Here is a 24,391-nt window from a genome sequence, read left to right on the forward strand (position 1 = left end):
CGGGGTATCGGCGAGGCCACCATCGGCGCTCTACTCCGAGAGGCAGAGGAAGCCGAAATAAGTCTCTGGGCACTGCTGGACAAGCACTGTCGAGGCGACCGGAGGGCCAAGACGAACATCAAAGCGGCGATGGAACTGAAGATCAGCGGGGGGTTGCTGAAGATGGTCAAATCCGTAAGGAAGAAGGTCGAGGAACCTCCTCCTGGTAGTCCATGCTACCATTTGGTTGATCTGATTCAGAACTTGCTTTCCCAGTTGCATTTTCACAAGTACGTCGAGGAAACGTGGCCCGAACAACACGAGAGCCGGTGGGCAAACGTTCAAGAGTTCCTCAACCTGGCGGGTGATTTCATGAGGGATCTGAGTGCGAGCGAGCAGGACGATCGCCTGCCCGAGATTGAAGGGCTGCAACAGGAGAGAGAGACGGACGCCTTGGGCCGGTTCTTGGCCAACGTCGCGCTAGCGTCTGACGCGCAAAAAGGCGAAGCTGAGAACAAGCCAAGTGTGACAATATCCACTATCCACGCAGCGAAAGGTCTAGAATGGCCAGTAGTCTTCGTCCCCGCCGTATACAACGGATCGATCCCCCATATGAGGTCGGACAACCTTGATGAAGAACGGAGGCTGCTATATGTCGCCATGACGCGGGCAAAGTCGTTGCTTTACCTCAGTTGCCCGCTCTACCACCACAAATCTATGGGAGGAGGTGGTAGTGGCGAGAAGACGGAACTGTCACGGTTCATCCCCTCGGAGGTCCATCCGTACTTTGCCAAGCTGGGTCCGTCGTTCAGCATGGAAGTCATACGGCACGTGGCCCAGATTTTGGGCCGCGAGAACGCGATTCCTTCCGCCGAGGATATTTTCAGTGGCATGCCGCTCATGGAGAGGCTGGAGGATAATTTGCATCCCGAGGATCCAGAAGAGGGAGAAAAGTCGGGTGATTTGCCGTCCGCTAAGAACAAGTGGCGGAACCGCCGTCCACACAGCATGCAGGGCTCTGCCGACGACGATGCGCACGAGGCCGAATCCGGCCCATCCTGGCACGCTACGACCATGACGTCGTCTTCAACCTTTACCATGTCATCCCTGCCAGGATTCACCACGGCCAGTAAGCATCGGTCACTCGTGGAGGCGGAGGGGGAGGGGGAGGGGCTATCGGCGTCGGTGAAGAGCAACGACACTACTCATTCGAAGCCGGGAACCGGAAGACGAGGAGGGACGACCAAACGACCGGCAGACCAGTCAAGTCTGTGGGGTTTCGTAGCGAAAAGACACAAGTCGGATCTTTCGAACCTGGCTTCGGACTTGCAGCGACCAGACGGCGCTGGTCCCGGTCCCGGTCCCGGTCATGGGCCTAGCCTCCGTCGCCAGGTATCAGCAACGTCCGGCTCGCGCAGCGTACAGCAACTACAGCACGGCCAATCCCACCAGCAGACGGAGCCGCAACGGGGCGCCATCGCACCAGAACTCGCACGACACAAACTCGGGTCGGCGGCTGCTGCGATGAGACGGCCGAGGAGGCCAGCCCAGGACCCTGCCATCGAGGGTCCGAAACTTGGTTACCCCAATTTCTCCAGCTCGCCGCCCAGGAACCCTTCGCCTGAGCAGGAGAACCGGGACAAGGCCGGAGAGCAAGAGCAACAGGCGAGGGACAGGGAGCGGCCGGCTAGCTGCCTCCACGTAACGACTACGACGACGGTGACGCAAGGACACGGCAAGTTCGTGAGGCCGGCAGCGATACGAAGGGAAGGGGGCATGCCGCCGCTGGATCGGCTGCGTAGACCGTTCAAGAAGCTCACGATGAATAGAGGGAATTCGGCGTAATGCATAGACATATATGGTGGAGGGATGATGAGCTCTGGACTGGAGTTATAGGTATGTCGTACATAGCCCGGACGGAGCAAGATTTGATAGAATCTAGAATCACAACATAATTTTGATACTCGACTTCTGATAAGGAGACGTATGCAAGCATAATGCGTAGCTTGATTGAACGGTATTTCTCGGCAAAGAACGTAAAGCAGTGTCTTCAATTTCAGTCACGGTTGCTCACTGCCTATAGTTGGTTCCAACCAGGGACCAGACCACTCGTGTAAGTGAGGCCCCAGGACTGAACAGGGTAATTACACTGGTGATACGAAGACCTATAAGATGGGCCCCTGTTTCGAGACTATATGTAAACTGATATTGAACTCGGAGGCTGGGCTAAGGGTAGGTGTGGGGCGTGGCTGAAAAAAAAGTTGAGCTGAGGGTAGGTACGGGCCTCTGCGCCTTTAATTAATTAGTCGAACTATTTCGGGATCGCGTTAAGTACCTTATTATAAGGAGTATTTTATTAAGGTTTATTATATTAGATATTATAAAGAGTGCTTTTCTATTATTACTAAGAGGACCTTTATATTATCATAAAGGTGTTTTTCTCCTACCTATTATAAGGGTGGTTACCTAAGATATCTAGTCACGTGACCTTAATAAGTTATAAACGTATAACGCATAACTGTATCGGCCCTGCATAGCCGTGGTCTAACAACTGGTCCTGTGGGGAATCGTCGGTGTGAAAACGGTAGACTCTTCGGGCTTAGGTATATTAAACGAACGGTGTTTATATAGGGAATCCGTTCTGCTTAAGTACCATGGCCCGTCTTGCCTAGACTAGCCATTTTACCTAGCTCTTCAACCAACGCAACTTCCTTACGTAATAATGCTAGGTTGATCTTGTGTTTTCATATAAATAGCCCCATAGCACCCACCCCTTAGCTCAACTTTTCGCCCTTCTCGGACCCACACCTACCCTTAGCTTAGCCTCCGAGTTCAATATCAGTTTATCTGTAACCACCCTGTTTCCCCTTTCCCAATTCACATCTCACTGCAATCCGATCACATCATATCCTATCTATTATACCAGCCTTTAGACGGCATAATACAAATCTCATAATTACAAAACCCTTTTGTTGAGACCCAAAGTCTCTCTGCCATACGAGAAACAGCATCCCGAGATCGACCTGCACTATACTCTTCTCACCCTCCTTTTTCTCCATCAAACACCACACTCCAACTTGTCCACACTTTAACTTCACACCCGAAGAAATCATGTCCGTCTATAAATCTTCTCGGCCTATTTTGACCGCCCGTGCTCTTCGCACTCGCCCCATCGCCCAGCGGTTTTTCTCCAAGACCACCCCTCGACTCGCCCCGTCTTCTTCCAACAACACGAACCCGAGTTTCCCGGCCAGCCCCAAGGAAATATGGCGGAATGCATCCCCGCCTGTTCGGTTCGTTCTCGTTGCCGGCCTCGTCGTGGCTGCATGCGCCGAGGGAGCTATGTGGAGCCATTTCGCCCGCAGCTGGTGGAAAGGGGCTCCGGGGGAGGGCGAGACTCCGGGGGCGGGATCGAAGTAGACGGCGGATATAATAGGCCACCACGGTGGTTGACATGGCATATGGGCCTACTTTCGAAAGGGTCTCCTGGCTTTGCAGGAGTGCTGTTTGCAGAGACTCCTCGACATACCCTATGTTGGTTATTGCTTGGGACAGGACGATGAACTGTATAGATAACCTGCGTGAAGATGATATCGCTTTTCGCTGGTTTGCAAACCACCTCCCCCCCAACTGTTTATATGTATATATAATACCAAACTCTCCATCCTGTCTCCCCCTTTCATGCGTCTCTCATCCTCCACGTCCCTCGCTGGTCGATACCCTCGCCGAGCAGACCCGCTACGACCAACACCGTATACCTCACCAGTCAGGGGCACTCCCGCATCCTCCACCAGCCAAAACCGCAACGGGCTTCCTTACAACCCTGGGCCCCACAGGTTGGACGCCCGGCTTCCGCCCCCTCCGGCCCTTGAAGCCGACCTTCGCATCCAGCGCCGCAAAAGGGTGCTCCCCGCTCTCCCCCTTGCGCACCATCCACTTCGTCGTCCCCAGAGCAGCATCAAGCTCCTCGACGGGCGGCAACTGGACGTAGACCATCCCGTCGTCCCGCTCCTCCGCTTCGAAGGTCGCGATGCTCATCTCGGCGTCGTTGCGGCAGTCGCCCGACGTCATGTCAAAGTTGCGCTTGTGGAACGGACATGATATGTAGGGCGCTTTGCCCGCCGCCTCCCCATGGCTGCCGTTGGCCCCGCTGTCGCCTTTCGCGCCACTGACGTCACTAGTCGTCGTCCCGTTACATACCGTGGGCTTCGGGTCCTCGCCGACGAGCCCGTCCGAGAGCGCGAAAGCCCGCTTGTGAGGACACATCTGCTGCGTGGCGTAGTACCGCCCTCGGACCCTCCACACGGCCAGTTGCGTGTCCCCCCTCTTCACCGCCGCCGACACGCCGCTCGGCGCTTCGTCCGCGCCCGCAAAGTATGACGCCTCCAGCATGGGCTGCCACGTCAGCGAAGACCACCGATCCCTGAGCCCCTTGAAGTCTTCCTTGGCCGCTGCGTCCTTGGCCCAATATACCGGTCGCTGCTGGTCCCGATCCACCTCCACCTCGGTGACCTCGACCGCCTCGTCTGTGTTCGCGAATTGCCGGAACTGTGCTATCAGGTCGGGTGATTGGATGGCCTCGGCCCACTCGTCGAAGAAGGAGTCAACGAGCTCCTGCATCTGCGCTTCCAGGGACGCACAGATGCCCAGCTTGTCGTCCAGGATCACTTCCTGGAGGTATTTGAGCCCGCCCGGCAGGTTCTCGAGCCACCGCGCTGTACGCTGCAGCTTGTCCGCTGTCCGCATGTAGAGCACGAGGTAGCGGTCGAGAATGGGGATGACGTCGGCCGGGGGCACGTCCTTGGCGAGCAGTTCGCTGTGTTTCGGGTTTGCGCCGCCGTTGCCTGCCACGAAAATGTTGAAGCCTTTCTCCGTCGCGATGAGGCCGAAACTGTGCAAATGCCATGTTAGAGATTCGTTCCGCTCTCCGAGAAAGGCTTCCAAAAAAACGGGTATGGACTCACTCCTTGTTCTGCGCCTCGGCGCACTCACGGACGCACCCGCTGACGCCGCCCTTGATCTTATGTGGTGCGCGAATGCCCTTGTATCGCTCCTCCAAACGCACAGCCATGCCAACGCTGTCTCCGATACCGAACCTACACCATGTCGTCCCGACGCAGCTCTTGACGGTCCGGAGGGACTTGGCATAAGCATGACCGGATTCCATACCGGCCTCGACCAGCCTCCTCCAGATGTCTGGCAGATCCTGCTTCTTCGCGCCGAACATGTCGATTCGTTGCCCGCCCGTGACCTTGGTGTAGAGCTTATACTTGGCCGCCACCTCACCGATGACGACGAGCTTTTCCGGAGTGATCTCGCCACCGGCCATACGAGGGACGACACTGTACGTCCCGTTCCGTTGGATGTTGCCCAAGAAGCGGTCATTCGTGTCCTGCAGTCCATGTGTCGTCTTGTCCATGACGTGCCTGTTCCACAGCGAGCTGAGAATGCTGCCGATAGCGGGCTTGCAAACCTCGCAGCCGGACGAGTTCCCGTCGTTGCCGACTTCACGCATCACTTGTTGGAAGGTCTGGAACCTCTTGACCATGATGATGTTGTAAAGGTCGGCCCGTGAAAAGTGGAAGTGCGGGCAGAGATGGTTCTTGACCTCGTTGCCCATGGCGGCCATGGTTTTGTTGAAGATGGTCGTGACAAGGGGTAGGCAGCCGCCGCAGCCGGTGCCGGCCTTGGTGCAAGATTTGATGTCGCCAATGCTTTTGCAGCCGCCTTCTTTGACTGCCTGGATGACGTCGGCTTTGGTCACGTTGTGACATGAGCAGACTTGGGTATCATCGGAGAGGTCGTCGCCGTCGTCGCCGCCGTCTTTCTTGGCCCCCAAGATAAGTTGGCCCGGGGGCATATCCAGCTCCTTCATAGACTTGACCATGGGAACGAGCTTGATGTAGTCACTCGTGTCCCCAATCATCATCCCCCCTAGTAGATATTTCCCATCTTCCGTAAAAATGTACTTTTTGTACACCTTCTGAAACGGATCTCTGTAGGTAAGAGCCTTGACAGGGATGGGAGCAGGCGATGAACCATTGACGCCACCATCCACGCCGTTCGTGCCGTCGGTTGGGGTCTTGGCTTTCTTTGCGACGCGAGGCGGTAGGTACTGGGGCCCGTCGCGGTCTGCAAAAAAGTCGCCGAAGCTGGCGACGTCCACCCCGAGCAGCTTCAGCTTGGTGCTGAGGTCGGGACGCTTGAATATCCTCGGCTGGTGGAGCTTGGCTTGCGTGAGGTTGAAAGACAGCACATCGGCCATCTCGACGCCCGGCGCGATGAGACCGAAAGTCTGACCCTGCCAGCTGGCGCACTCTCCAATCGCGTAGATATCAGGTTCGCTGGTGCCGAGGTCGTTTCCAACGATGATGCCTCCGCCGCGCTCCGCACACTCGATCCCCGCTGTCCGGGCCAGGTCATCTCGAGCTCGAATGCCAATAGCAAAGCACACAGTTGAGCAGGATATCCGTTCACCATCCTCGAAGAGGAGGCCTTGTACGTGATTGTTCGGATCCACCTCGATCTTGGCCACCCGCTTGCTAAGGAGAACGTCGAGACCCAGTTGGCGAACCTGCTCGACGACCATGAAGCCGGCATCCTCGTCAAGTTGTCGGCTTAACACCCATGGATTCCTCTCGATGAGCTTCACCTTGTCGTAGCATTCCAAGTCCATCATCGCCTTGGCGGCTTCCAGGCCCAGCAGGCCACCACCAACCACAGCAGTCGTAGTGCCTCTCCTCTGGTCGGCAAACTCGATAAGGCTGGTGAGGTCCTCGATGGTGCGATAGACGAAGACTCCCGTGGCGTCGTGACCTGGTGTTTGCCGGGGAAGGAGAGCATCGGAACCGGTGGCCAGCACCAGGACGTCGTAGGAAAAAACCTCTCCGGTTGAACAAGTCACCGTTTTCGCCCTGGAGTCAATTTCCGTTGCTCTTGTATTTACTAAATATCCCAGAGCTCCTTCGGGGCCTGTGTGATACTGGGAGAGCATCAGCCATCAACTTCACAGGAAAAGAGGTGCTGTAGTGGCAAGGAGGAGAGACGCCATACCCATTCTTTGGGATTCAAGTAAAGATTCTCGACTCTCCGGTGCTCAAAATATGTAGTCAATCCGACTCTGTTGTATGCCAAATGCGGCTCTTCTCCGATGACCGTAATGTCGTATTCTCGACTTTGTGCGTCCAGCTTGAGCATTTTTTCTCTGCATCATTGTGTTGTTAATAAAATCAGAACGCCATGATATAGGGAGTCGTAGGATCCAGGAGAAGATAATACATAAAAGCACTGCCCACCATCCCCAGCCCGACCACCACGAGCTTCTTACGTCCGGACTTGTCGGCCATGTCGACAGCCATCTTTGGCCAATTGTCAAGGAAGTTGAGTCTATCGGAGTGGTGAAAAGCGAAATCGGGTCAAGAATTCGTATGATAGAGAGACAATGGAAAGGAGGAAGAGGCAGCGAGAGAGGAAGAAGGGGAGGATTGATACAAGAATAGGGTCAGGGGGGGAAATCTTCCACGGTGGGCTATATTTCCTCGACCGAGAAGACAATATATTCGTACAGATTAAGCATTGGTAGTGGGCCATCAAATCCGAGAGGGAGATTCAGAAGCTGAATTCCAGCATCTCCGGTCCAAAATCATGGATAGAGGGGCGTCGCATCTTGCACCCAAGCACAGCCATTTGATGCCGCTCCTTGATTGGATGCCGAAATCCCTGATGGAGTCGTACATGTTGAAGCGGGTGGGAGTTGATTATCTCTATCTCCACGGGGTCTGGATCACGTTATGGAATAATGGCCAGAAATTATATCGTAGGAGCCGACAGTTGAGGGAATAGGATGGATGTGAGGATGAACAGTTGAGGATTGAGGACGAACGAGCAGTACCTTACGGATCGAGATAAGAAGATAAGAGGTGACTTAAGGGGACGGGGGCGAGGGGGGTATGGGGCCCACTTGATAAGGGAGACGTGCATGCCAAAACACGATAAGGCTGCGTTGACCAATCAACGACGGCCCACCCCTTGCTAAACGGCGGGCAAAGTAGGACGCCGCGGAGAAAGCGACTTGGTAAACCGTTGCACCACATAAACATCCGAGGAGAAACCTTGATCAGCATTAGTATTACGTCGTAGTTTACGGAGTACAGTAATCGTCCAACTTCATAAAGCTGCAGTCCTGAATGCGGTTATTCCGAGTCTTGTGCGGCAAGACGACAATGTCGCGCAGTTTGTAATGCTGGGAAGTCGATAACAAATCCTTTCTTCTCCTCCGTCTTCTTCGTCTCCCAGCCCTGACCCGAGTAGACACGGTGCCATCATTCAGGACCCCCTCGTCCTCGGGGTATCGTGCAATAGTTCTAGTTTATTGTACATCACGCGTCATATCCCCAAACCATGAGGGACGGTGCCCTGTGTATGGTTGGTTGACCTTTTTTTTTTCACCCTTCATATCTTACACCTCAAACCCTCTCACGCTTTCTCTAGAGGTTCACCCCGTGCCTCTCCCTCGGAACTCTTCCTGAAGCCGAAGAAATAGTTGCCCACCTTCTCGCTCCCGTTCACCTCCCTCCAACCCAGCCCAGGGACGTAGACCACCCCCATGATCCGCGCATTCGTCCAATCGCTCCCCGCAAACCAGCCCCTCAGCTCCCCGTCGTCGATGTACTTATTCCAGTCGTGCGTCCCGGGGGGCACGATGCGTAGGATGTCCTCCGCCACCAGATTTGTAGTAAACCAGCTCAGCCACGTCCGCGCAATGGTGCTGCCGACCAGCCAGCCGCCCGGTCTCACGAACGCCGCGCACCTCCGCAGGAACTCGACCGGCTCGTCGACGTGCTCGACAACCTCGAACACCGACACGACGTCGAACCGGTCCGCGTCCGATTCGGGCGGCGGCAGCGTCTCGACCGTCGCGGAGAGGTAGTTGAGCCGCGGCGGACGCAGGCTCGGGTCGCGCCGGGCGTGGGCGCGGGCGACGGAGAGGACCTCCGGCGACGGGTCGATGGCGGTCACGCTGGCGGTGGTGGGTAGACGCGCTGCGGATTCGGCGAATATGCCGCCGCCGCAGCCGATGTCGAGGTAGCGGAGGTTATGAGAAGGGTAGGACGACGCGGTCATGGGGTCCGGGACGGACGAGGACGAGCGGCACTCTCGGATGAAGTCGTGGCGTAGAGGGTTCATGAGGTGGAGGAGGCGGGACGGACCCTGTGGGTCCCACCAGGACGACGCGAGGCTGTTGAAGTGGGAGATCTCCTCAGGGTTGACGGAGGAGAAGGTCGACGAAGGGCGACGCGAGGGAGGCGCGGGTGAAAGCGGTAAGGCGCATGGCGACGGGGCTGTGAGCTGTCGAGGTGCGAGAATGGATCGGGATGACGATGCTCTGGACAGTTGACGCAGGAGAGCCGTAGTGGTTGATCTTGAATGGATGGCCATAACGGCGTGAGTGGCTAAGATATCAACGGGATCCCACCTAGATCTCCCAATTGGGGGTCGGCGTGGCCCGATAGAATACCAAGAGCGTTTGAAGCTTGGTGGAATTGAGATTTCTTTGCTCGAGCTCGCACTCCGATCGCTTGCTTACTCAGCTTCGACTGCACCCCGTACCGCCAGGACCCTGGGAGACGGGTGGGGAACCTAAGGTACCTGACTTTGTCAGACATTCCTCAGCTGACTTCCAGGTTATTAATCACGTCTGCTTACTTGTACCTTGGACGCCCTTCGACTTAAGGTACCTAAGGTAGGTAGCTCCGATCAGTAAGCATGGAGTTTCTCGTCATCATCGCAAGATGCTAACCAATTCAGTTCCGTCCATCGGATGGAAGCGTTCGGCGGTAGCCGTTGCCGGCATACTCGGCCTCTGGGGCACATGGAAAACATATCCATCCCTATTTCCTCGTGATCTTGTGCCATTTCCCGTCTTTCTGGCAAGATCGTCTCTTCTTTCGTTTCTCTCCTTTTTGTCTCTCCCCTTCTTGCCCCATCCTATTTTTTCCTTCTATTCTTCGTATCTGGCGCCTCCTCCCGAACATCTTCAAACAATTGCTCGCGTCCTCTTTGCGTTTAGTAGTAGTACTACTGGTCGTACCTTGGCGAATTGACCTCGTGGCAGTACCTGTACCTGGACGGTACCCCTCCTCCGCATTTGATAAGACGAAAGCCCCGCGATCCGATAAGTTGGTCCAAAGTACCTCGAGGGGCCGACCGAGAAAGAAAAAAAACGTCCCACTCCCGCTTCTTCAACACAGTCATCATCTTGTCGCAACGTTTATACGGCGTCCACGACTTCCTCTTTTTTCCTCCTTATACCCCCCCCATCAGTCGCCATGCCGTCGGAGTCCTTAACTTTAGATCCGTCGGCCTTCGACTCTATTCCCGACGCCCTCAATGCCTTCCGTAAGCTCTTGCCACCCCCCCATCACCTGAATGCGCAACACTCTGCGACAACGCAGATCAGGTTCCCGACTAGACCATAAACCTCCGACTAATGATAACGTGCACCCAAAGGCAACGGTGAATTCCTCGTCGTACTAGACGACCCTTCACGCGAAAATGAAGCCGACCTGATCATAGCCGCCGACTCCATCACAACCGACCAAATGGCCTTCATGATCCGCCACTCATCAGGCCTAATATGCGTCCCCCTCCCCGCCGCCCGAGCCGACGCCTTGGACCTACCCCTCATGGTCCCGGCCCACGCGACACAAGACCCCCGCGGCACCGCCTATACCCTCTCCGTCGACGCCGCCGATCCCTCCGTCACAACCGGCATCTCCGCCCACGACCGCGCCCTCGTCTGCCGCGTCCTGGCCGACCGAAACTCCACCCCCACCAGCCTCCGCAAGCCGGGCCACGTCCTACCCCTCCGTGCCCGCGCCGGCGGCGTGCGCGTTCGCCCGGGCCACACCGAGGCTGGCGTTGACCTCGCCCGCCTCGCCGGCCGAGGCGACACCGCCGTCATATGCGAGCTCGTGGACGACGGCGAGGAAGTCCCCGGCCGTGCCGAACGCACGGGCTCCGGCATGCTGCGCGGCGAACAGTGCATCGCTTTCGCCCGCCGCTATGGCCTCAAGGTGTGCACTATTGCTGACCTCGTCGCCTATATCGAGAAGACGGAGGGGAAGCTGGACGTCAACGGGTCGGCTTCGTAGTATGGTCTCCCCCCCCCCCCCTTCTTCCCCCGAAGACGTCTCGGCTAGGGGACAGATGGCAGATGGGGCCCCCAGAGGTCTGGGCTTTATCCAGAAGCTGAAGGCATGATGAGCAAGAGAGGAGGAATGGGTCTAAGTCACGAATCGCCATTCCAAAGTACAGCGTCATAGATGCTGCACTCGCTGCATTCATTGGGTTCATTCAGGTGGGCATGGCAACGAAAATTTTCGGAATTGTCTGGTTTATCATACACAAAAATTCAACCACATGCATATACATGTATGTTTTTCTTTTCCCGGTTTATTTCAGGCGGCGTATCACAGTTGGAGTGTGGTGGGTGCGACTCAGGTCAATAGAACACGCATTGCATTCAGTTGCATTTTCGATAAAATCATTCTACCTCAAGTCTCGTGCCCCGTCTTCCTACATGTACACAGGCAAATCAAACTCGGTATCATACGTTGGGTTGGCCCGAAGATGGTCATCATCCACATCCCAACCCCACCTCCTGACAAACTCAACGTCGAGCGTGTCCTCCATCATCTTGACGATGTATTTGCCAATTACCGGCAGGAACTTCCACCCGTGGAACGAGCCGCCCGTCGCGATGTACAGATTGGCGCTTTGGGCATGCTGGGTGATGAGGAAATCGTGTGTCGGGGTGACCGCGTCCCTAAATCACCGCATATGTCCCAGTTGGTTAGTTCGAACCCCAACAGACAGATAGCCCAAACCGACTCGTCGCCTCTTTTATCCCACATGTCTCGCACTGCGTGAGGCGAAATGGGCGATGGGAAGGGGTTCTGTCTCACCAGCACATTCGGTAGCTCTCAATCTCCACGCCATCCATTTCCTTTCCGTATAGTCCCTTCATCGTGCTCAAAGCTCGAGTCTTGAACTTGTCCGAAAATGCCTCCTCCTGCCATGTGCCGTACATGGCTTCGTCCGGCGTGATCGACATCTTCTGGTGAGAAGCCTCGTGATGTTGCATATTGGTGAATCCCATGTCGCAGTTGAACTTGATCACACCATCGGGGGTCATGGACATGCTTTCCCCTGTGTCCAGTAATGGCCGTTAGGTATATCCATCCCATCATAGAGGCAAGGGCCGCAAGAAGAACCGAGAACCGCGGAGAGTGTTCGGACCCACCTTTCACTCCCTCTACGACGTTCTTGCAGACGGGAATATCTCTAAACCTCTCCTTCTGCGCACCCTTAAGGGTCCCAGCGAAGCTCATGGCCCCCGTGGCCACCACCCTGTGGCCGAGATGGAACTCGGGCCGGCCCGGTTGGCTCGCAGCCAGTAGCTCCGCGGTTCGTGCTCCCGCGCAAAGCAACACGACGTCCGCAGCGAGTCTGTCGCCCGAATCAAGCAGCACGCCGGCACATTTCCCCTCGGGGTCGAATTCGAGCTTGCCAACGACCCCCTTGCGGTATCGCGCCCCCTCGCCTCTCGCGGCCTGGAGCACGGCTTTGAGCGCATGGTCCGCCTCCGCCCAGCCGCTTCCGGGGTTGAACATGATCCTCTCCAGGTCCCCAAAGTGGGCGTCGGCGAACACCCCGTTCCAACGCCTCCGCACTTCCTCGACCGACAGCCAGACCGCGGACGTTTCGGCCCCGAGCGCCTGGTACGACCGGAGGCTGCCCTCCCCGTATCCGGTAGGATCTGCGCGCAGCATGCCGACTTGGTGGAAGAAAGGGCTGTACAATTCATCGCTGCGCCACATGGGCATGGCCTCCAGCATCAGGCGCATGTACAGCGGATCGGTGTACTCGTCGCGAACAATTTTGTTGATGTCGTGCGAGGCGGCGCATGGGTTGGCAGAATCGGTTCTGTCGATGAGCGTCACCGTCTTGTCCTTGTGGTGTCTGGCGAGATAAAGAGCGGTGGCGGCACCGAAGTTCCCCGCGCCCACAATCAGGACGGTCTTCGCGCTGTTGAAGTTGCTCATGGTCATGGAACGCTGGGTTGAGCGTGAGTACAGGAAGGATAAGGATATATAAAACTCTCCAATATGTCTGCAAGGCTGGATTTTTCAAGCGCGGCAGGGAAGCGGAAGGAGAAACAGTTCTTATACTCGAGTCGGGAACTGGTTTCATCTGGCCGCCCAACACCGAAACAAAAAGGAAGGGGGGGGGGGGCGAAAGGGGGGGATCAACAGCAACGAAAAGTCATTTGGTCCTTTTCAAACTTTAGTAGTAGCCTTAGCACCGGAAAGCGCCCAAGTGCCTATTTGGTCGTATCGTTGTGAACGGGATACCCAAGTCCGCAAAGGTGCGGTGTTTTGCCGTCAGAATGGTGGAACGTCGGTGCATGCCGCGGTACCCAAGGTAGGTAGCTACCTTAGCTACCTACCTTAGGTGTCCTGAGCGGTGGACCGGCTGGGCACCTGGTCGTTTCCGGACCAGTCAAACCCAACATATTTTTCTGCAGATGTCCGCATGTGAAGGTGATGGATGGGATGTATGCCTCGAGGGGGTTTTTTTTTCTCGTCTTTTTATCTTCGTTTTTTCTCCTTTTTTTTTGTCCTTTTTTTGTCCTTTTTCTTTCTGTGTCTTCTTCTGTTTCTTTTCAAATTTGTTCTTCTTCCCTTTCCCGTTCTTGTGGTCCCCAGTACGATGCTGGTCCATGTGCGCCCTCAAAACGAGACAAAAGGGCGTGGAGGAAAAGGGCTCCATAATGTTAAAAGTCCCCTCAGGATATACGGACGCTGTTCCGGCGGGATTCCGGGGTGGAGCCCTCCATATCCATAAAGCTAGCCCCGGCCCCGGAGCCGCTCTCGGCGGACCCCGACCGCCTTTCAGGCAGCCAATAAGACCGCCCAAGATGCCTTTGTAGTCTGTAGTCTTGTTTTCTCCTTTACCGACCTTGTTTCCTCTTTTCTCCGTTCTAACGGCTGCTGGGCCTGGTTATCCACGTGCTATCATAGAGACGACAACGTCAGTCCTCTAACTCCTTGGCCTTAATCTACTTCATGCCCATTTTGACTTATTTTTATTCTGGCGTAACCCACGGATGTATAATCTGACGAGTAATCCTTCCCCATCCCCCCCTCCCAGCCCCATCGGTTTGGGGAACAAAGTACGTTGCCGCACAGGGCATGATCTTGTGTTCCCTCTTGAGTGACCATTCGTGAGAAGTTTAGTCTTGACGACTTGGCGGGCGACAAGAAAGCCGCTGAAAAGAATACGATAGGTCGTAGGGATTTGGCCCCAATCTCCGCCACTTGCCTGAGCGCCACCATCCGATCGTGATGTAGCACTCCCTTGTCCGGCCATGTCGTGCCATGATGGGAAGCTGCCATGTCCCCTCTCTACCTTTCACATCGTGGCATACCTTGCATAGACGTGATGGCTGTGCTCGGCGAACCTGAATCTCGGACGAGAAGGTCCTCGGATACGCCAATGTAACAGCGGACGTGCTTATTTGTATGTACATAAGTCCCAACCCACGAACGCAGAACGTGACTGCCCGAGAACGTCCAAAGTAAATTGACGTGCCCTTCAATTTGAATCCCCTAGGCCCGCTTCAAAACTGGCGGCAACTTTTTACAGCTGCTTCTAGCATGGCCGTAAACCAACCCGTCTCTCGTGCTTCCCTGTCTGGCGGGGCCTCTGGGGTAAGAAGGGGGGGGAGGAGTGACCGGGCTGTAAAAAAAACAGTGTCCCTGCGTTTCTCCGCCACTTGAGGTAGAAAGAAGTCGCCAAGGAGAACTCTATCCATTTCATGCCGAAGCGCCGGTAGACAGACGTATATAGAACTACTTCGTAGACCATTCCGCTCGGCAAATGATCCCGGAAACGAGGTGGCTGGACGCATGCAGTGCCAGACCCCAGCCCAGGTAGGTGACTAGGACAGAAGTCGGAGACTTAACCAGCCAGGCAGGTCAATATATACATGTCTCTACATGTCACCATGCCGCAACTCATGTTTCCTAGGAACCCATGTTTTTGACGTTGTCGAAGGAGCACGATGGAATAAATCGTGCTTACTCGGTGTGCGGTTTTTGTCTTGGTCGTCCTTTGCTGCATGACGCTTCTGGCCACCGCTATTTGGATGTGGTGGGCATGCGGGGTCCTCCCCCACCAAGAGGGGGTTCGCAGGATGGCGGGCTTGTATTGGCGCTAGTGTCGCCTGTTGGCCCTGTCACATGTTGGCCCTGTCACCCTTATCGCACACAGAGGCGGATGCCTAGTCTTCTCAGAGGGTGATGTGCGGCACGTTTTTTTCCTTCTTGTCTTTCCTTCCTTTTTCTTCTTCTTGGAGGGCCGCCCGCACCCTCTACCCCGTCTACTAGGGGGGCTTTGCTGAGTATTGCTGTCAACAAAAGTTGTATTCGTCGGCACCGCGGAACGCTCATGGTATGTTCTCATGTCTGACGTTCTTTATATGCCGCTCAAGCTGGTCTTTTCTGGCGAATCCATCCTTGTTCTGGCAACCGGGAATAGGACATTTGAAAGGCTTTTTATGTTTGTCCATGTGTTGCCTATGAGATAGTCAGTCGGGCATGATCCACACAGTAGAATAGGACGACCCATGACAGACCGGAACATGCAATTGCGCTCGAAAATGACAATGTTTCCATGTCTATCGACCCCACCCTTGGTACAACTTTTGCCGTATGAACATCTATAAACCCCCTTGCCCCTATTTCGAAGTTGTGCGAGGTCGATGTCGTCGAGGTCCATCGGGTCCGGAGGTAGGGAAGCTCCCGGCTTGGAGTTCATCGACGGGCTGACGGGAAATCGAACGGCACTCGTCTCGGGCGATTGTTTAACTACGGCAGAAGTGTCCGAGTACGCCCTTTGATGGGAACCACCTACGTCCCCGGTCGACAGAGCAGTGCGACTCGACCCAGACAAGACTGAACTCGGACTCGTAGGATGCTCAGAAAACGTCGAGCCAGGCGCAGGAGCAGGCGCAGGAGCAGGCGCTGCAGGTGGAACTGGAGCTGGAACTGGAGCTGGAACTGCAGCTGGAGCTGGAGCTGGAGGTGGACGTGGAGGTGGAGGCGGTTGCTTTCCAGGCGCTTGGTTCCATATATGCGTCACCTCTTGCAAGTTCTCCAGGAGCGAGGCCCGCATATCCCTGGATTCGAGTCAGTAGGTGCAGCCAAGCGAAAATTGGCCGTGGGAAGAAAGGACGAAGGAAAATCAGGGGATGCGACAGCGGAGCATTGAGGGAACTAAAGAAAGAAAAAAAAAAGGGAGGGGGGGGATTTAGGAAAGAGAGAGACGAGGCAAGGACGAGCATAGACCTACTTTAGTGCCTTGTGGGATTTATGGGCGTTTTCAAAAGTGGTCAAATCTGATAGATGGGCTGCACTGTCCTGGGACAGCAGACCGTTTACCCTCTGCTTGATGCGGTTGTCGTCAATGAGATCCTCTGCAATACGGGCAACCATTGTCTGAAGGTGAATGATAGTGTCGCCAATGTCCGTGACTAGACCCCTATCAGGCTCCTGGCGGGGCGGAAGGGTGGCAAGAGCCTCGGAAAAACGAGCATGGATCAGCTCGCGAAAGTGTCTGGGCGAATCGTCGGACGATCCTGGCTGTAGCACAGCGTAGATTGGAGCTGGCTGGACGTGACAGGGTGAATGCAACGGTGAATAGGAAGGCGAGCGGGGCTGGAGATGCCGTCGGGGTTGGGTTTGGACCTGAGATGACATGTTCATGGAAGGGTAAGCGCTGATAGCCCTCTGAAGCGTCATACGGCCTGTTGACCAACTGGCCTAGCCCGCGTGTGGAACAAGACAACAATGGAAAAACAATGGGAACAGATGTCGAAGTAACTCGGTAGGCGCCGATATGCCGAGCATCGGTCTCAGAAGCTGCTCCTCCTCCCTTCTGTGAGACTGCGGACGGACGCAAAGGTGTGGTGCATAGCGAAGGGAGGCCAAAGATAAGTGCACGACAGCTAAAGAGAGTGATGGCGAGGCCTTGTGTTGGATTGGACGGCTGACGAGCTGTGATAGACTAATTCTGTATCATGGATGCCCCAAGCGACCGAACGCTCGATCAGGACCAGGACCAGGCGGTTGCTCAATTTTCAGACGTAACCCATACTGGGGGCTACGGGGATGTCGGGGAAAACGCGGTCGTCGGGAAGGGGCCGAAACGGGTGACGTTGAGTTAATTGATTGTGTAACCGGGTGGGTTGACTGACAGGTCGATAGCTGAGTAGAGTAGATAGGTGACGGGGTAGTACGGGGTGGAAGGAGAATAACTTGATGGTCTCTCGAAGAGTATGAGGTCTCATAAGGCAACAGTAAGCCGCTCACAGACCAACCTCCCCTCGTACTCAGCTCGGGCCTCACACACGGGTCATTATTACCCACTTACACTGGGCTATTGCAGTGCATGGGAACGTAATGACCGAGTTCTGGGTGTTGCTCCGTCCTTCTACCTAGGTAAGGTACCTAAGGTACCTACCTTAGGTACCTTACAAATTTCACGGAAAGTGTCAAGTGATCTATCCGCTTCCCGCGGCCACGCCCTAAAGAACAACAGCGACCTTGCGGCTCCGGCCTACCCAAGGCTTATGCCTCACACGAGCAGGGCTTCGAAGCCCTTATTGCCCACGCCTACTCGAACGGCTACAGCCTCGTCATGAACGAACAATATCCTCGTGGTGGGCCGCCGATGCGTATCACGTACCGCTACGGGAAAGGTCGGGCGCCTATGGCTCAAGAGACTTAAACCTAAGGTACGGGTCGAAGGTACCTTACGTAAGGTAGTCGTGATGCTTTTATGGTGGTTTGAACTGACCCTCTCTAAATATATGGCTACTTAAGTTATATATATAAACAGGTGTGGTACTTAGGTAGCTTATCATACTTGGCGGGCCCCACCATTTTACTGGCAAAATACCTAGTCATCTGTACTGGCTCCCTAGTAAGGCCCTGAAATAAGGAGTAATAATCGGCCGTTAGGTTATTCCACGCCGAGGGAGGTCTGTGCGACACGGGTTAATACTCAATTCCAACATTAGTGAACTTGTCTGCACCGGCATTAGTCTTCCTTTTCCGCGGCCGCGTTCTCGCCTACCTACATATATAATGTAATTATCCGCTATGGCGCGGCATACTACAGGGAAAAACTACCGTCACAGAGGTACTCGAGGGAAGCTAAAGTGGGGGTAATGCTCGAGATGGGGGCTGATAACACTTTCACCCGTCTTGGCGTCTGCGCAAGGATATGCGGAGGTATTATACACTGTACGTATATCTACTTAGGTAGGCAAGATGTTTTCGGTATAGTTCCAAGGTCAATACTTCGAAAGTTTTAAAGCCACTGTTGTAGCGGTTGGCGGGATATAGAGGGGTTCTAGGCTAAATTAACCAGAATTCCCGTAAAAGTATCGACGCAACCGACCAAACATAGGTACTAAAATATTAGCTATAGTATATCGTGCTTGCGTACTCCGTGTAATTACGTACTTCTTAATACGGAGTACTTCGTATGGTACTTAGCCCGGACGGCCGCTGCCGTGAAGCGCCCCAGACATGTCCCAGACATATGCCCAATCAACGGGCTCAGCACTTTCTAGGCGGCATTATTTCTGTCAACTCCCCGCCCGAGATTCGGGGGCCCTGCTTTTTGTGGAAGACGCAATGGCCAGGAGGGATCCTCGTTATCCAACCGCAGGTGCAGTCAACGAACGGCCCGTTCAAATGCCCACTTTACGCACACCGGCCTACGGCAACCTGCCCTACTACCACCTAAGAGGTAGGGACTTGAGGTAAGGAGGGTTGTTGGAGGGTGAGAAGGATGTCCCTGTTTGTTTCCGGGCCCACGCCATCTCAAATACAACCAAAGAAAGATCACTGCAAAGTGTCGATGCCAGGTCATCATCCGGATCATCCGCATCATCTCGTTGGCATACCAGGAGAGCCGGCTCGGTCCGTGAACAGATATCATGCCAGCCTGCCTATCTGTTTCTTTGTGCCGATAGCCTGGTTTCTCGCTCGATTCTCAACTTCACCAACCTCACCCATTCTCGACGGTCCCATCCTTTCTCTCGATTCCAATTCCCGACCCTAGGTATATCGTGCCCCATTGTTGGGACTTGGGTTCTTCGAATCGGGAAGACCTTCCCCACGCTACATATATCACAATATTACTTGCATCCTTTTGTTCTCGTCGCCGGTGAGTTACGGCTGGTTCCTGAGTCCCGGTACTTGCGAAGGCAACACACGAACCCACCCTCATCTTCCCTCCTCGTGCAACGTCAGGGCAGGCAAGGGGGAGAGAAAATGCGGGTGTCCCGGGAGAAGAAGGAAGATTGAACGGAGAGAAAAGGAAGGTAGAAGGGATGACCCCGGGGTGGGGGGGGGGGGAAATGGTGCTGTCTCTCCTGGCATTTTAGACCAGCAAGGCGCAAGGCGCAAGGCGGCACCCTTTCTCATTCCTTCCCTTTTGTTTCCCTCTCTTCACTTTCTCTACATCGTCTGCACAAAGATCCCAGTCGGTCGGCGCTTAGACATTTTTCCGTACGTTTGTACCTACGGAGTAGTGCACCGTTGGTCGTTGGTCGTTGGTTGGTACGAAGTACGTACGACATCGTACACGGTGCACGGCAGTCGCACCCCCCTTTCTCTTTCCCCCTGCTCCGACCGCCTTCCCCCTTCCCCCTTCCCCCCAAACGAAACCCTCGCTGTTGGCCACTGTTCCGTCGTCTTACCTGCTGCCTCCTTCATCCCAATCCCCTGGTCCAGCCCTGCTTCTGTCGCTTCGTTTTCTTTTCTCCCTCTCCATACAGACCTATCATTCAATCTCTTGCCGACACCTACCGACACTCCCACTATCAAGTGCCGTTCGTCCACAAACAAACATATTGTGTGCGGTTCTCTCCTGACTCGCCTACAGGTTTCCGACCACCTGGTGCTCGGCCAGGTCATGGGCTGCTCCCGCTCCAATGCTTGCGCCACCGCGGAAACGTCTGAAATTCACTCATACTCATTCACCTCCTCCTAACCGTCTCTTTCCTCCTTCACCCTCCTCACCACCTCCTCCTGCTCTACCCACTTCTAGCCCCGGTCTCATACCATCTGAGTACTGGCTCTTTCACCCGGGCTTCGGCTCCGAGCCATGCTTCTCTTCCGAACTTCGTCTTGGCTTCGACCTCAAAGTGGGACTGCTCCCTGCTTCGCAATCTTCAACATCGGTTTCATTCTCCAGGGATCCTGCTAGTTCTGTGTCCTCCTCTCTCGTCGACCTACGCCAATTCTCCGATCAAGTTAGCCGTTCAGATCCGTCCCACTTGAGCTCGGGCCCCGCGCACCCGTCCGTGCTGACTTGGCCCGATGGGCGTCAGGCTCTATTGCCTCGCCTTGTCGCGGGTAGGTGTTCTTCACAAGCTGCCGTGCCGCCAGCCCGTCAAGTCTGGGGGGAAAGCACGTCGACTACCAAGGGAATAATAGGGGCTGATCTACCTCCAGAGCGGCCTGCCGCGCTGTCTCCTGATAATACTTCTTGGTGCTTGAAATCCCGTCCACTGCCATACGCCGTACCCTCGGGTTCTCCGGACAAGACGTGGACCCTTGTCCACAAGAGACCGCACCCCACTACCATTGACGATGACATTCTTATCGAGCCTGTCCTTCCCAAGAAGGAGAAGTTGAAAGCCTTCTTGGGCGTGATGAACCCCTTCTTAGATAACGCCAAGGACAGGATTCGCCGGCTCGGGCCGCCTCCGCCACTCCACAACCTTGAGGTGAACGGCTATATCAAGTTTCGATTACGGACTCCCCGGTGCTCGGATCAGCCCCAACCACAAGGTCGGTCCCAGAGCGTTGACTTTTCTGCTTCGAACAATATGTTCATCGCTTCCGTGAGCCGCAAGGCTCTTGGGCCTCCTACTCCGTCATCTTCATCATCGCCCTCCTTGACTGTCTCATATTCCCCTAAAGCTCCGCAGCCGCACGTGCCAACGGCACCCGAAGCAAATGTTGAGCGGCCTCCCCCAGACTTCGGTTGGCAATCAAAATTGAATAAAATGGAGCGGTATCTTGTTGATTTCTGTGAGTACCCATGTTACTTTGTACGATCTGTTTTGTGTCGTCTTGCTAGGCTGACATTGATACGTGGTTCCCAAGACCTCTCGGCCTGGTGTGCAGGAAGGGCTATCCTGTCCTCGACAAATTGCTGGATTCAAGATATAGCGCAGATGGGCGACGGTAATGCATGTGTCCGCCACGCCATTCTAGCTCTGTCAAGCACATACGTCCTCGACTACAAACCCGACGAGAAAATCCGGCAGGCGTCGAATGCGTACTACGAGAGAGCCGTTACCCTACTCACCGATGCGCTGAAGGACGAACGGGAACTCCGGCCTGGCGGCAGCGAGGGCACCGTGGCAGCCATAGCTCTCCTGAATATGATGGACGTTGTTTCGCCCGAGCATCGCCGATCCAAGAACCTACTCCCCCGCTGGCTGGAAGGAGCGCGCATGGCATGTAGGCTGCTGGACGCGACGGATCCCGGCCATCGTTACTGGAATGCGGAAAACATTCAAACTTCGCACGCATGGGTGGCCAACACGATTATCTCGAGCCGAGCTGCCATTCTAGCCCTGCCTATGGCGCCTCTTGATCCAGCCAACACGGGCGGCCAGCAATTCCAATGGCTCCTGTCGCACGGCAACGAGGCAGAGGCGCGGAGGATACATGGCGCCTGCGGCTTCTCCCCAAGGCTCCTGCACCGAATAGCCCAAGTCACACACTTGGCCGCGCTGCTAGAAGAAGATCCAGATTCTGTCACCATCCCAGAAGTAGCCACCGCAATTTTAAAGGAACTGCACAATCTCCGCCAGTGGTCTGAAATCAACCCTCGGGGTCACGATTCGACGGATGCACTCCTAGCCCATTGCGACAAGCGGCTGGGCCCTTCCGGCGTTGTGGTAGACAGAGCGAGCATGGCCGATCTCACAGCTGAGGCATGGCGACTAGCAGCCATCATATACTCTCTATGTCGTCTGTACAGACTTCCTCGGAGCCATGATGAAGTCATTGTCCACATGGCGAAGCTAGCAGCTTGCATCAACCGGACGCCGACATCTGGGTCACTGTTTACTGCCCAGGCTCCATTTTTCCCAGTCTTCCTCTTAGGCCTCCTCGCCGTGAAGGAGGACCATGTTCAGAGCGCGATGCGGTGGTTCGAATCTGTGATGCAAACGTATTGTCGATCGGTATGTGTATCCCTAAGAGGCCCAGCTGCCAATTACCAAGCGCGGCCGATGCTCACTACTAACATTGGTCAGAGTGTTCCACCTGTCTACGAAGCCCTTAGACGGGCTCGGAAACTGTTGCCTGATCATCTTGGCAATCCCACTACCGACCTCCCCGATCATATCGGACACCGTTATGCATGGTGGGAGACACTCGTAGCAGAAGTCACAAGGAACGAAGGCATACTCTGCTTGGTTTAAATGATGTATAATTATTGGTGAGCTTGAACCACGGTTGTTTGGTGCCACACCTTCATCGCGCTCTATAGGAAAAACTAGGTAGCTAATAACTCAATGTCACCAGCTAGTCAACTGGATCAGATTCTTCGGCAGGAAAGTCGAGTACCACTACATCCAACAAATCGCACTGTCGCCATCATTGGGAGATCCCTCTCGGCCCTTCTTGAGTTGGACAAGGTATTGGCCTATCCAACATTAGCACTCGTTTGAACCCGTAAAAAGGCAATGGAGAGCAGACAGAACGGACGACTTACGCATCTCTGAGTCCGGTGCGTGCCAGGACTTGATGACGGACAGACCGGCCTCCTCGCACATTTTCAGGACGTCTTCCTCGTCATGCTTGTGTGAATCAAACCACTCAAATTCGAATCCCTTCGGAAGCGTCTTATCGCCAATGGCGACATCCTTGTTGGCCTTGAAGAAGAATCGATGGCGACCTTCGTGGTCCTCCAGCTCCGCACAGCACTCCCAGTCCTCGTCGCGAAGGTACTCCTCACCGAGAAGTTCGTTGGCATAAGCAAATCCGTTGGACCAGAACTTGGCATAGAGGTCAGGATGAGCATGGTAGGCCGCCCAAATCTTCTCCCTGTGGTTCTGGATCGTATGTCCGTCCATGCCAGCAAGGATCAGATCTTGGGGCCGCATGAGGCTTGCCCAGCGCTTGAGGTTGGCAACGGCAGTGTCCCAGGAGTCGTTGAAGAGGACCGAACCGAGAGAAAGGAAGAGACGGGGAATGGCGGGATCCAGGTCGGCAACCCAGGACAGGCCACGGTTGAAGTCGCCCCAGAGGCCAGCACAGGTGACATTCTTGTGCATGGGGGTTAGCATGTCAATGTTTGTCTTTAGCGACACACGGGAGATGTCCAGTGCGAGATAGGTGGAAGAAGAGCGTCGCTTTTCGAGCACAGCCAACAGATTTTCCACCTTCCGCAGATCACTATCATTCGGGGTATTTCAAGTCAGCAAGCCATCATTCATTCACTGGTTATTCTTTCATAGACTTGTGTTGCTAGTGCTGTAATAGTACTTCCTTTAAGGTGTTTGGGTAAAGGGGAAATGAAAGTACCCAAGAAAAAAAGGGGCATAACGTGAAAGAATGGTCAACATACCCGGCTCCAAGGTCGACCATGGTGACGCCTTGGGGAATGTAGTCTGAGATCTCGGTGCTGTTGCGTGCAAGGATAGCAATCTCATCAGCAGTTTGGTAGAACTCCGGCGTGAAGATGATCTCGGCCCAGATGGCAAGACCCTTGTCGTTGTAGAGAAGTTCATCGGGCATGACAGGGGTGGTGCCCGGGGCATGGCTGTCAAGGAGAACGGCGAGGAGGCGGTCACGGACACTGGTAGACATGTCGCTACCGCCAATGTCTAGAACAGTGCCATGAGCAGGGATATTGCTATAGATGGGAGTCATGATGATAGATGGCTCGTGTCTATGGTGTGGATCAGAGTTATGGGTTGATTTGAGGAGGTTGAGCTTGGACGAGCCCAGCAGTTTGTGTTTGTTGCAGTAGGGGAGAAGAGGTAAGGAGAGGTGTTGAGATGTCTGAGGATGAATTGCACTCATGCTGTAGAACCGGCAGAAGATCTTGACTTTATATCTTGAGTTCTTGGACTCAATGACTGATAGAGAGGAGGAGGTTAGTGAATTGCGTTGCTTCCAGGGAAAGGTCAATAACGGGGGTTCTTGCCGAATCACCTCTCATGTGCCTTCCCAACGCCATTGTTAGGGGATAGGAGGTGAATCACAGTTTGCATATGGCACTTCGAGTACCTACTAAGAACCAACCC

General features: G+C 54.9%; 9 protein-coding genes across 9 annotated transcripts; 3 read left to right on the forward strand and 6 right to left on the reverse strand.

Annotated features, from left to right (window-relative positions):
* Nucleotides 1–3,090: 3,090 nt before the first annotated feature.
* Nucleotides 3,091–3,399, forward strand: SODALDRAFT_362381 (hypothetical protein; the record flags this gene model as incomplete). The annotated part of the gene is made up of 1 exon (XM_028614456.1): nucleotides 3,091–3,399. One exon carries the CDS (start codon nucleotides 3,091–3,093, stop codon nucleotides 3,397–3,399), a length of 309 nt encoding a protein of 102 aa, XP_028464373.1.
* A 187-nt stretch (nucleotides 3,400–3,586) lies between these two features.
* Nucleotides 3,587–7,480, reverse strand: SODALDRAFT_222193 (nitrite reductase). Its single transcript, XM_028607350.1, has 4 exons — nucleotides 7,258–7,480; nucleotides 7,033–7,183; nucleotides 4,944–6,961; nucleotides 3,587–4,870 (listed from the first exon to the last, which is right to left on the reverse strand). Exons 1-4 carry the CDS (start codon nucleotides 7,335–7,337, stop codon nucleotides 3,739–3,741), a joined length of 3,381 nt encoding a protein of 1,126 aa, XP_028464374.1. The 5' UTR covers nucleotides 7,338–7,480; the 3' UTR covers nucleotides 3,587–3,738.
* Nucleotides 7,254–7,655, reverse strand: SODALDRAFT_222202 (hypothetical protein). The gene has a single exon (XM_028607351.1). It carries the CDS (start codon nucleotides 7,567–7,569, stop codon nucleotides 7,366–7,368), a length of 204 nt encoding a protein of 67 aa, XP_028464375.1. The 5' UTR covers nucleotides 7,570–7,655; the 3' UTR covers nucleotides 7,254–7,365.
* Nucleotides 7,656–8,079: 424 nt separating this feature from the next.
* Nucleotides 8,080–9,494, reverse strand: SODALDRAFT_335670 (ubiquinone biosynthesis O-methyltransferase). The gene has a single exon (XM_028612514.1). It carries the CDS (start codon nucleotides 9,415–9,417, stop codon nucleotides 8,455–8,457), a length of 963 nt encoding a protein of 320 aa, XP_028464376.1. The 5' UTR covers nucleotides 9,418–9,494; the 3' UTR covers nucleotides 8,080–8,454.
* A 487-nt stretch (nucleotides 9,495–9,981) lies between these two features.
* SODALDRAFT_335671 (3,4-dihydroxy-2-butanone 4-phosphate synthase) lies at nucleotides 9,982–11,540 on the forward strand. Its single transcript, XM_028612515.1, has 2 exons — nucleotides 9,982–10,377; nucleotides 10,489–11,540. Exons 1-2 carry the CDS (start codon nucleotides 10,308–10,310, stop codon nucleotides 11,130–11,132), a joined length of 714 nt encoding a protein of 237 aa, XP_028464377.1. The 5' UTR covers nucleotides 9,982–10,307; the 3' UTR covers nucleotides 11,133–11,540.
* SODALDRAFT_335672 (sarcosine oxidase) lies at nucleotides 11,493–13,287 on the reverse strand. Its single transcript, XM_028612516.1, has 3 exons — nucleotides 12,284–13,287; nucleotides 11,946–12,189; nucleotides 11,493–11,806 (listed from the first exon to the last, which is right to left on the reverse strand). Exons 1-3 carry the CDS (start codon nucleotides 13,083–13,085, stop codon nucleotides 11,557–11,559), a joined length of 1,296 nt encoding a protein of 431 aa, XP_028464378.1. The 5' UTR covers nucleotides 13,086–13,287; the 3' UTR covers nucleotides 11,493–11,556.
* Nucleotides 13,288–15,221: 1,934 nt separating this feature from the next.
* SODALDRAFT_222249 (hypothetical protein) lies at nucleotides 15,222–17,013 on the reverse strand. The gene is made up of 3 exons (XM_028607352.1): nucleotides 16,396–17,013; nucleotides 15,680–16,222; nucleotides 15,222–15,620 (listed from the first exon to the last, which is right to left on the reverse strand). Exons 1-3 carry the CDS (start codon nucleotides 16,842–16,844, stop codon nucleotides 15,491–15,493), a joined length of 1,122 nt encoding a protein of 373 aa, XP_028464379.1. The 5' UTR covers nucleotides 16,845–17,013; the 3' UTR covers nucleotides 15,222–15,490.
* A 3,937-nt stretch (nucleotides 17,014–20,950) lies between these two features.
* SODALDRAFT_282398 (hypothetical protein) lies at nucleotides 20,951–22,561 on the forward strand (the record flags this gene model as incomplete). Its single annotated transcript, XM_028608337.1, has 3 exons — nucleotides 20,951–21,155; nucleotides 21,231–22,321; nucleotides 22,394–22,561. The coding sequence occupies 3 exons, from the start codon at nucleotides 20,951–20,953 to the stop codon at nucleotides 22,559–22,561; spliced, it is 1,464 nt and encodes a 487-aa protein (XP_028464380.1).
* Nucleotides 22,562–22,795: 234 nt separating this feature from the next.
* SODALDRAFT_315560 (hypothetical protein) lies at nucleotides 22,796–24,342 on the reverse strand (the record flags this gene model as incomplete). Its single annotated transcript, XM_028609294.1, has 3 exons — nucleotides 24,300–24,342; nucleotides 23,689–24,223; nucleotides 22,796–23,537 (listed from the first exon to the last, which is right to left on the reverse strand). The coding sequence occupies exons 1-3, from the start codon at nucleotides 24,322–24,324 to the stop codon at nucleotides 22,796–22,798; spliced, it is 1,302 nt and encodes a 433-aa protein (XP_028464381.1). The 5' UTR covers nucleotides 24,325–24,342.
* Nucleotides 24,343–24,391: the final 49 nt, after the last annotated feature.

The sequence above is a fragment of the Sodiomyces alkalinus genome (assembly GCF_003711515.1).
Source record: "Sodiomyces alkalinus F11 unplaced genomic scaffold SODALscaffold_9, whole genome shotgun sequence".
In the NCBI taxonomy this organism is placed as follows: domain Eukaryota; kingdom Fungi; phylum Ascomycota; class Sordariomycetes; order Glomerellales; family Plectosphaerellaceae; genus Sodiomyces; species Sodiomyces alkalinus.

Excerpts from the sequence above, each read along its gene's own strand:
- SODALDRAFT_222193 (XM_028607350.1), bottom strand. The coding sequence starts at position 7,337 with ATGGCTGTCGACATGGCCGACAAGTCCGGACGTAAGAAGCTCGTGGTG. Across the intron at positions 6,962-7,032 it reads ACTTGAATCCCAAAGAATGG|TATCACACAGGCCCCGAAGG; the intron begins GTATGGCGTCTC and ends ATGCTCTCCCAG. Across the intron at positions 4,871-4,943 it reads GCCGAGGCGCAGAACAAGGA|TTTCGGCCTCATCGCGACGG; the intron begins GTGAGTCCATAC and ends GCATTTGCACAG.
- SODALDRAFT_222202 (XM_028607351.1), bottom strand. The coding sequence starts at position 7,569 with ATGGCCCACTACCAATGCTTAATCTGTACGAATATATTGTCTTCTCGG.
- SODALDRAFT_335670 (XM_028612514.1), bottom strand. The coding sequence starts at position 9,417 with ATGGCCATCCATTCAAGATCAACCACTACGGCTCTCCTGCGTCAACTG.
- SODALDRAFT_335671 (XM_028612515.1), top strand. The coding sequence starts at position 10,308 with ATGCCGTCGGAGTCCTTAACTTTAGATCCGTCGGCCTTCGACTCTATT. Across the intron at positions 10,378-10,488 it reads CGACGCCCTCAATGCCTTCC|GCAACGGTGAATTCCTCGTC; the intron begins GTAAGCTCTTGC and ends GTGCACCCAAAG.
- SODALDRAFT_335672 (XM_028612516.1), bottom strand. The coding sequence starts at position 13,085 with ATGAGCAACTTCAACAGCGCGAAGACCGTCCTGATTGTGGGCGCGGGG. Across the intron at positions 12,190-12,283 it reads CGTCGTAGAGGGAGTGAAAG|GGGAAAGCATGTCCATGACC; the intron begins GTGGGTCCGAAC and ends TACTGGACACAG. Across the intron at positions 11,807-11,945 it reads GAGAGCTACCGAATGTGCTG|GGACGCGGTCACCCCGACAC; the intron begins GTGAGACAGAAC and ends GCGGTGATTTAG.
- SODALDRAFT_222249 (XM_028607352.1), bottom strand. The coding sequence starts at position 16,844 with ATGACGCTTCAGAGGGCTATCAGCGCTTACCCTTCCATGAACATGTCA. Across the intron at positions 16,223-16,395 it reads AAATCCCACAAGGCACTAAA|GGATATGCGGGCCTCGCTCC; the intron begins GTAGGTCTATGC and ends ACTCGAATCCAG. Across the intron at positions 15,621-15,679 it reads GAGCGCAATTGCATGTTCCG|GCAACACATGGACAAACATA; the intron begins GTCTGTCATGGG and ends ACTATCTCATAG.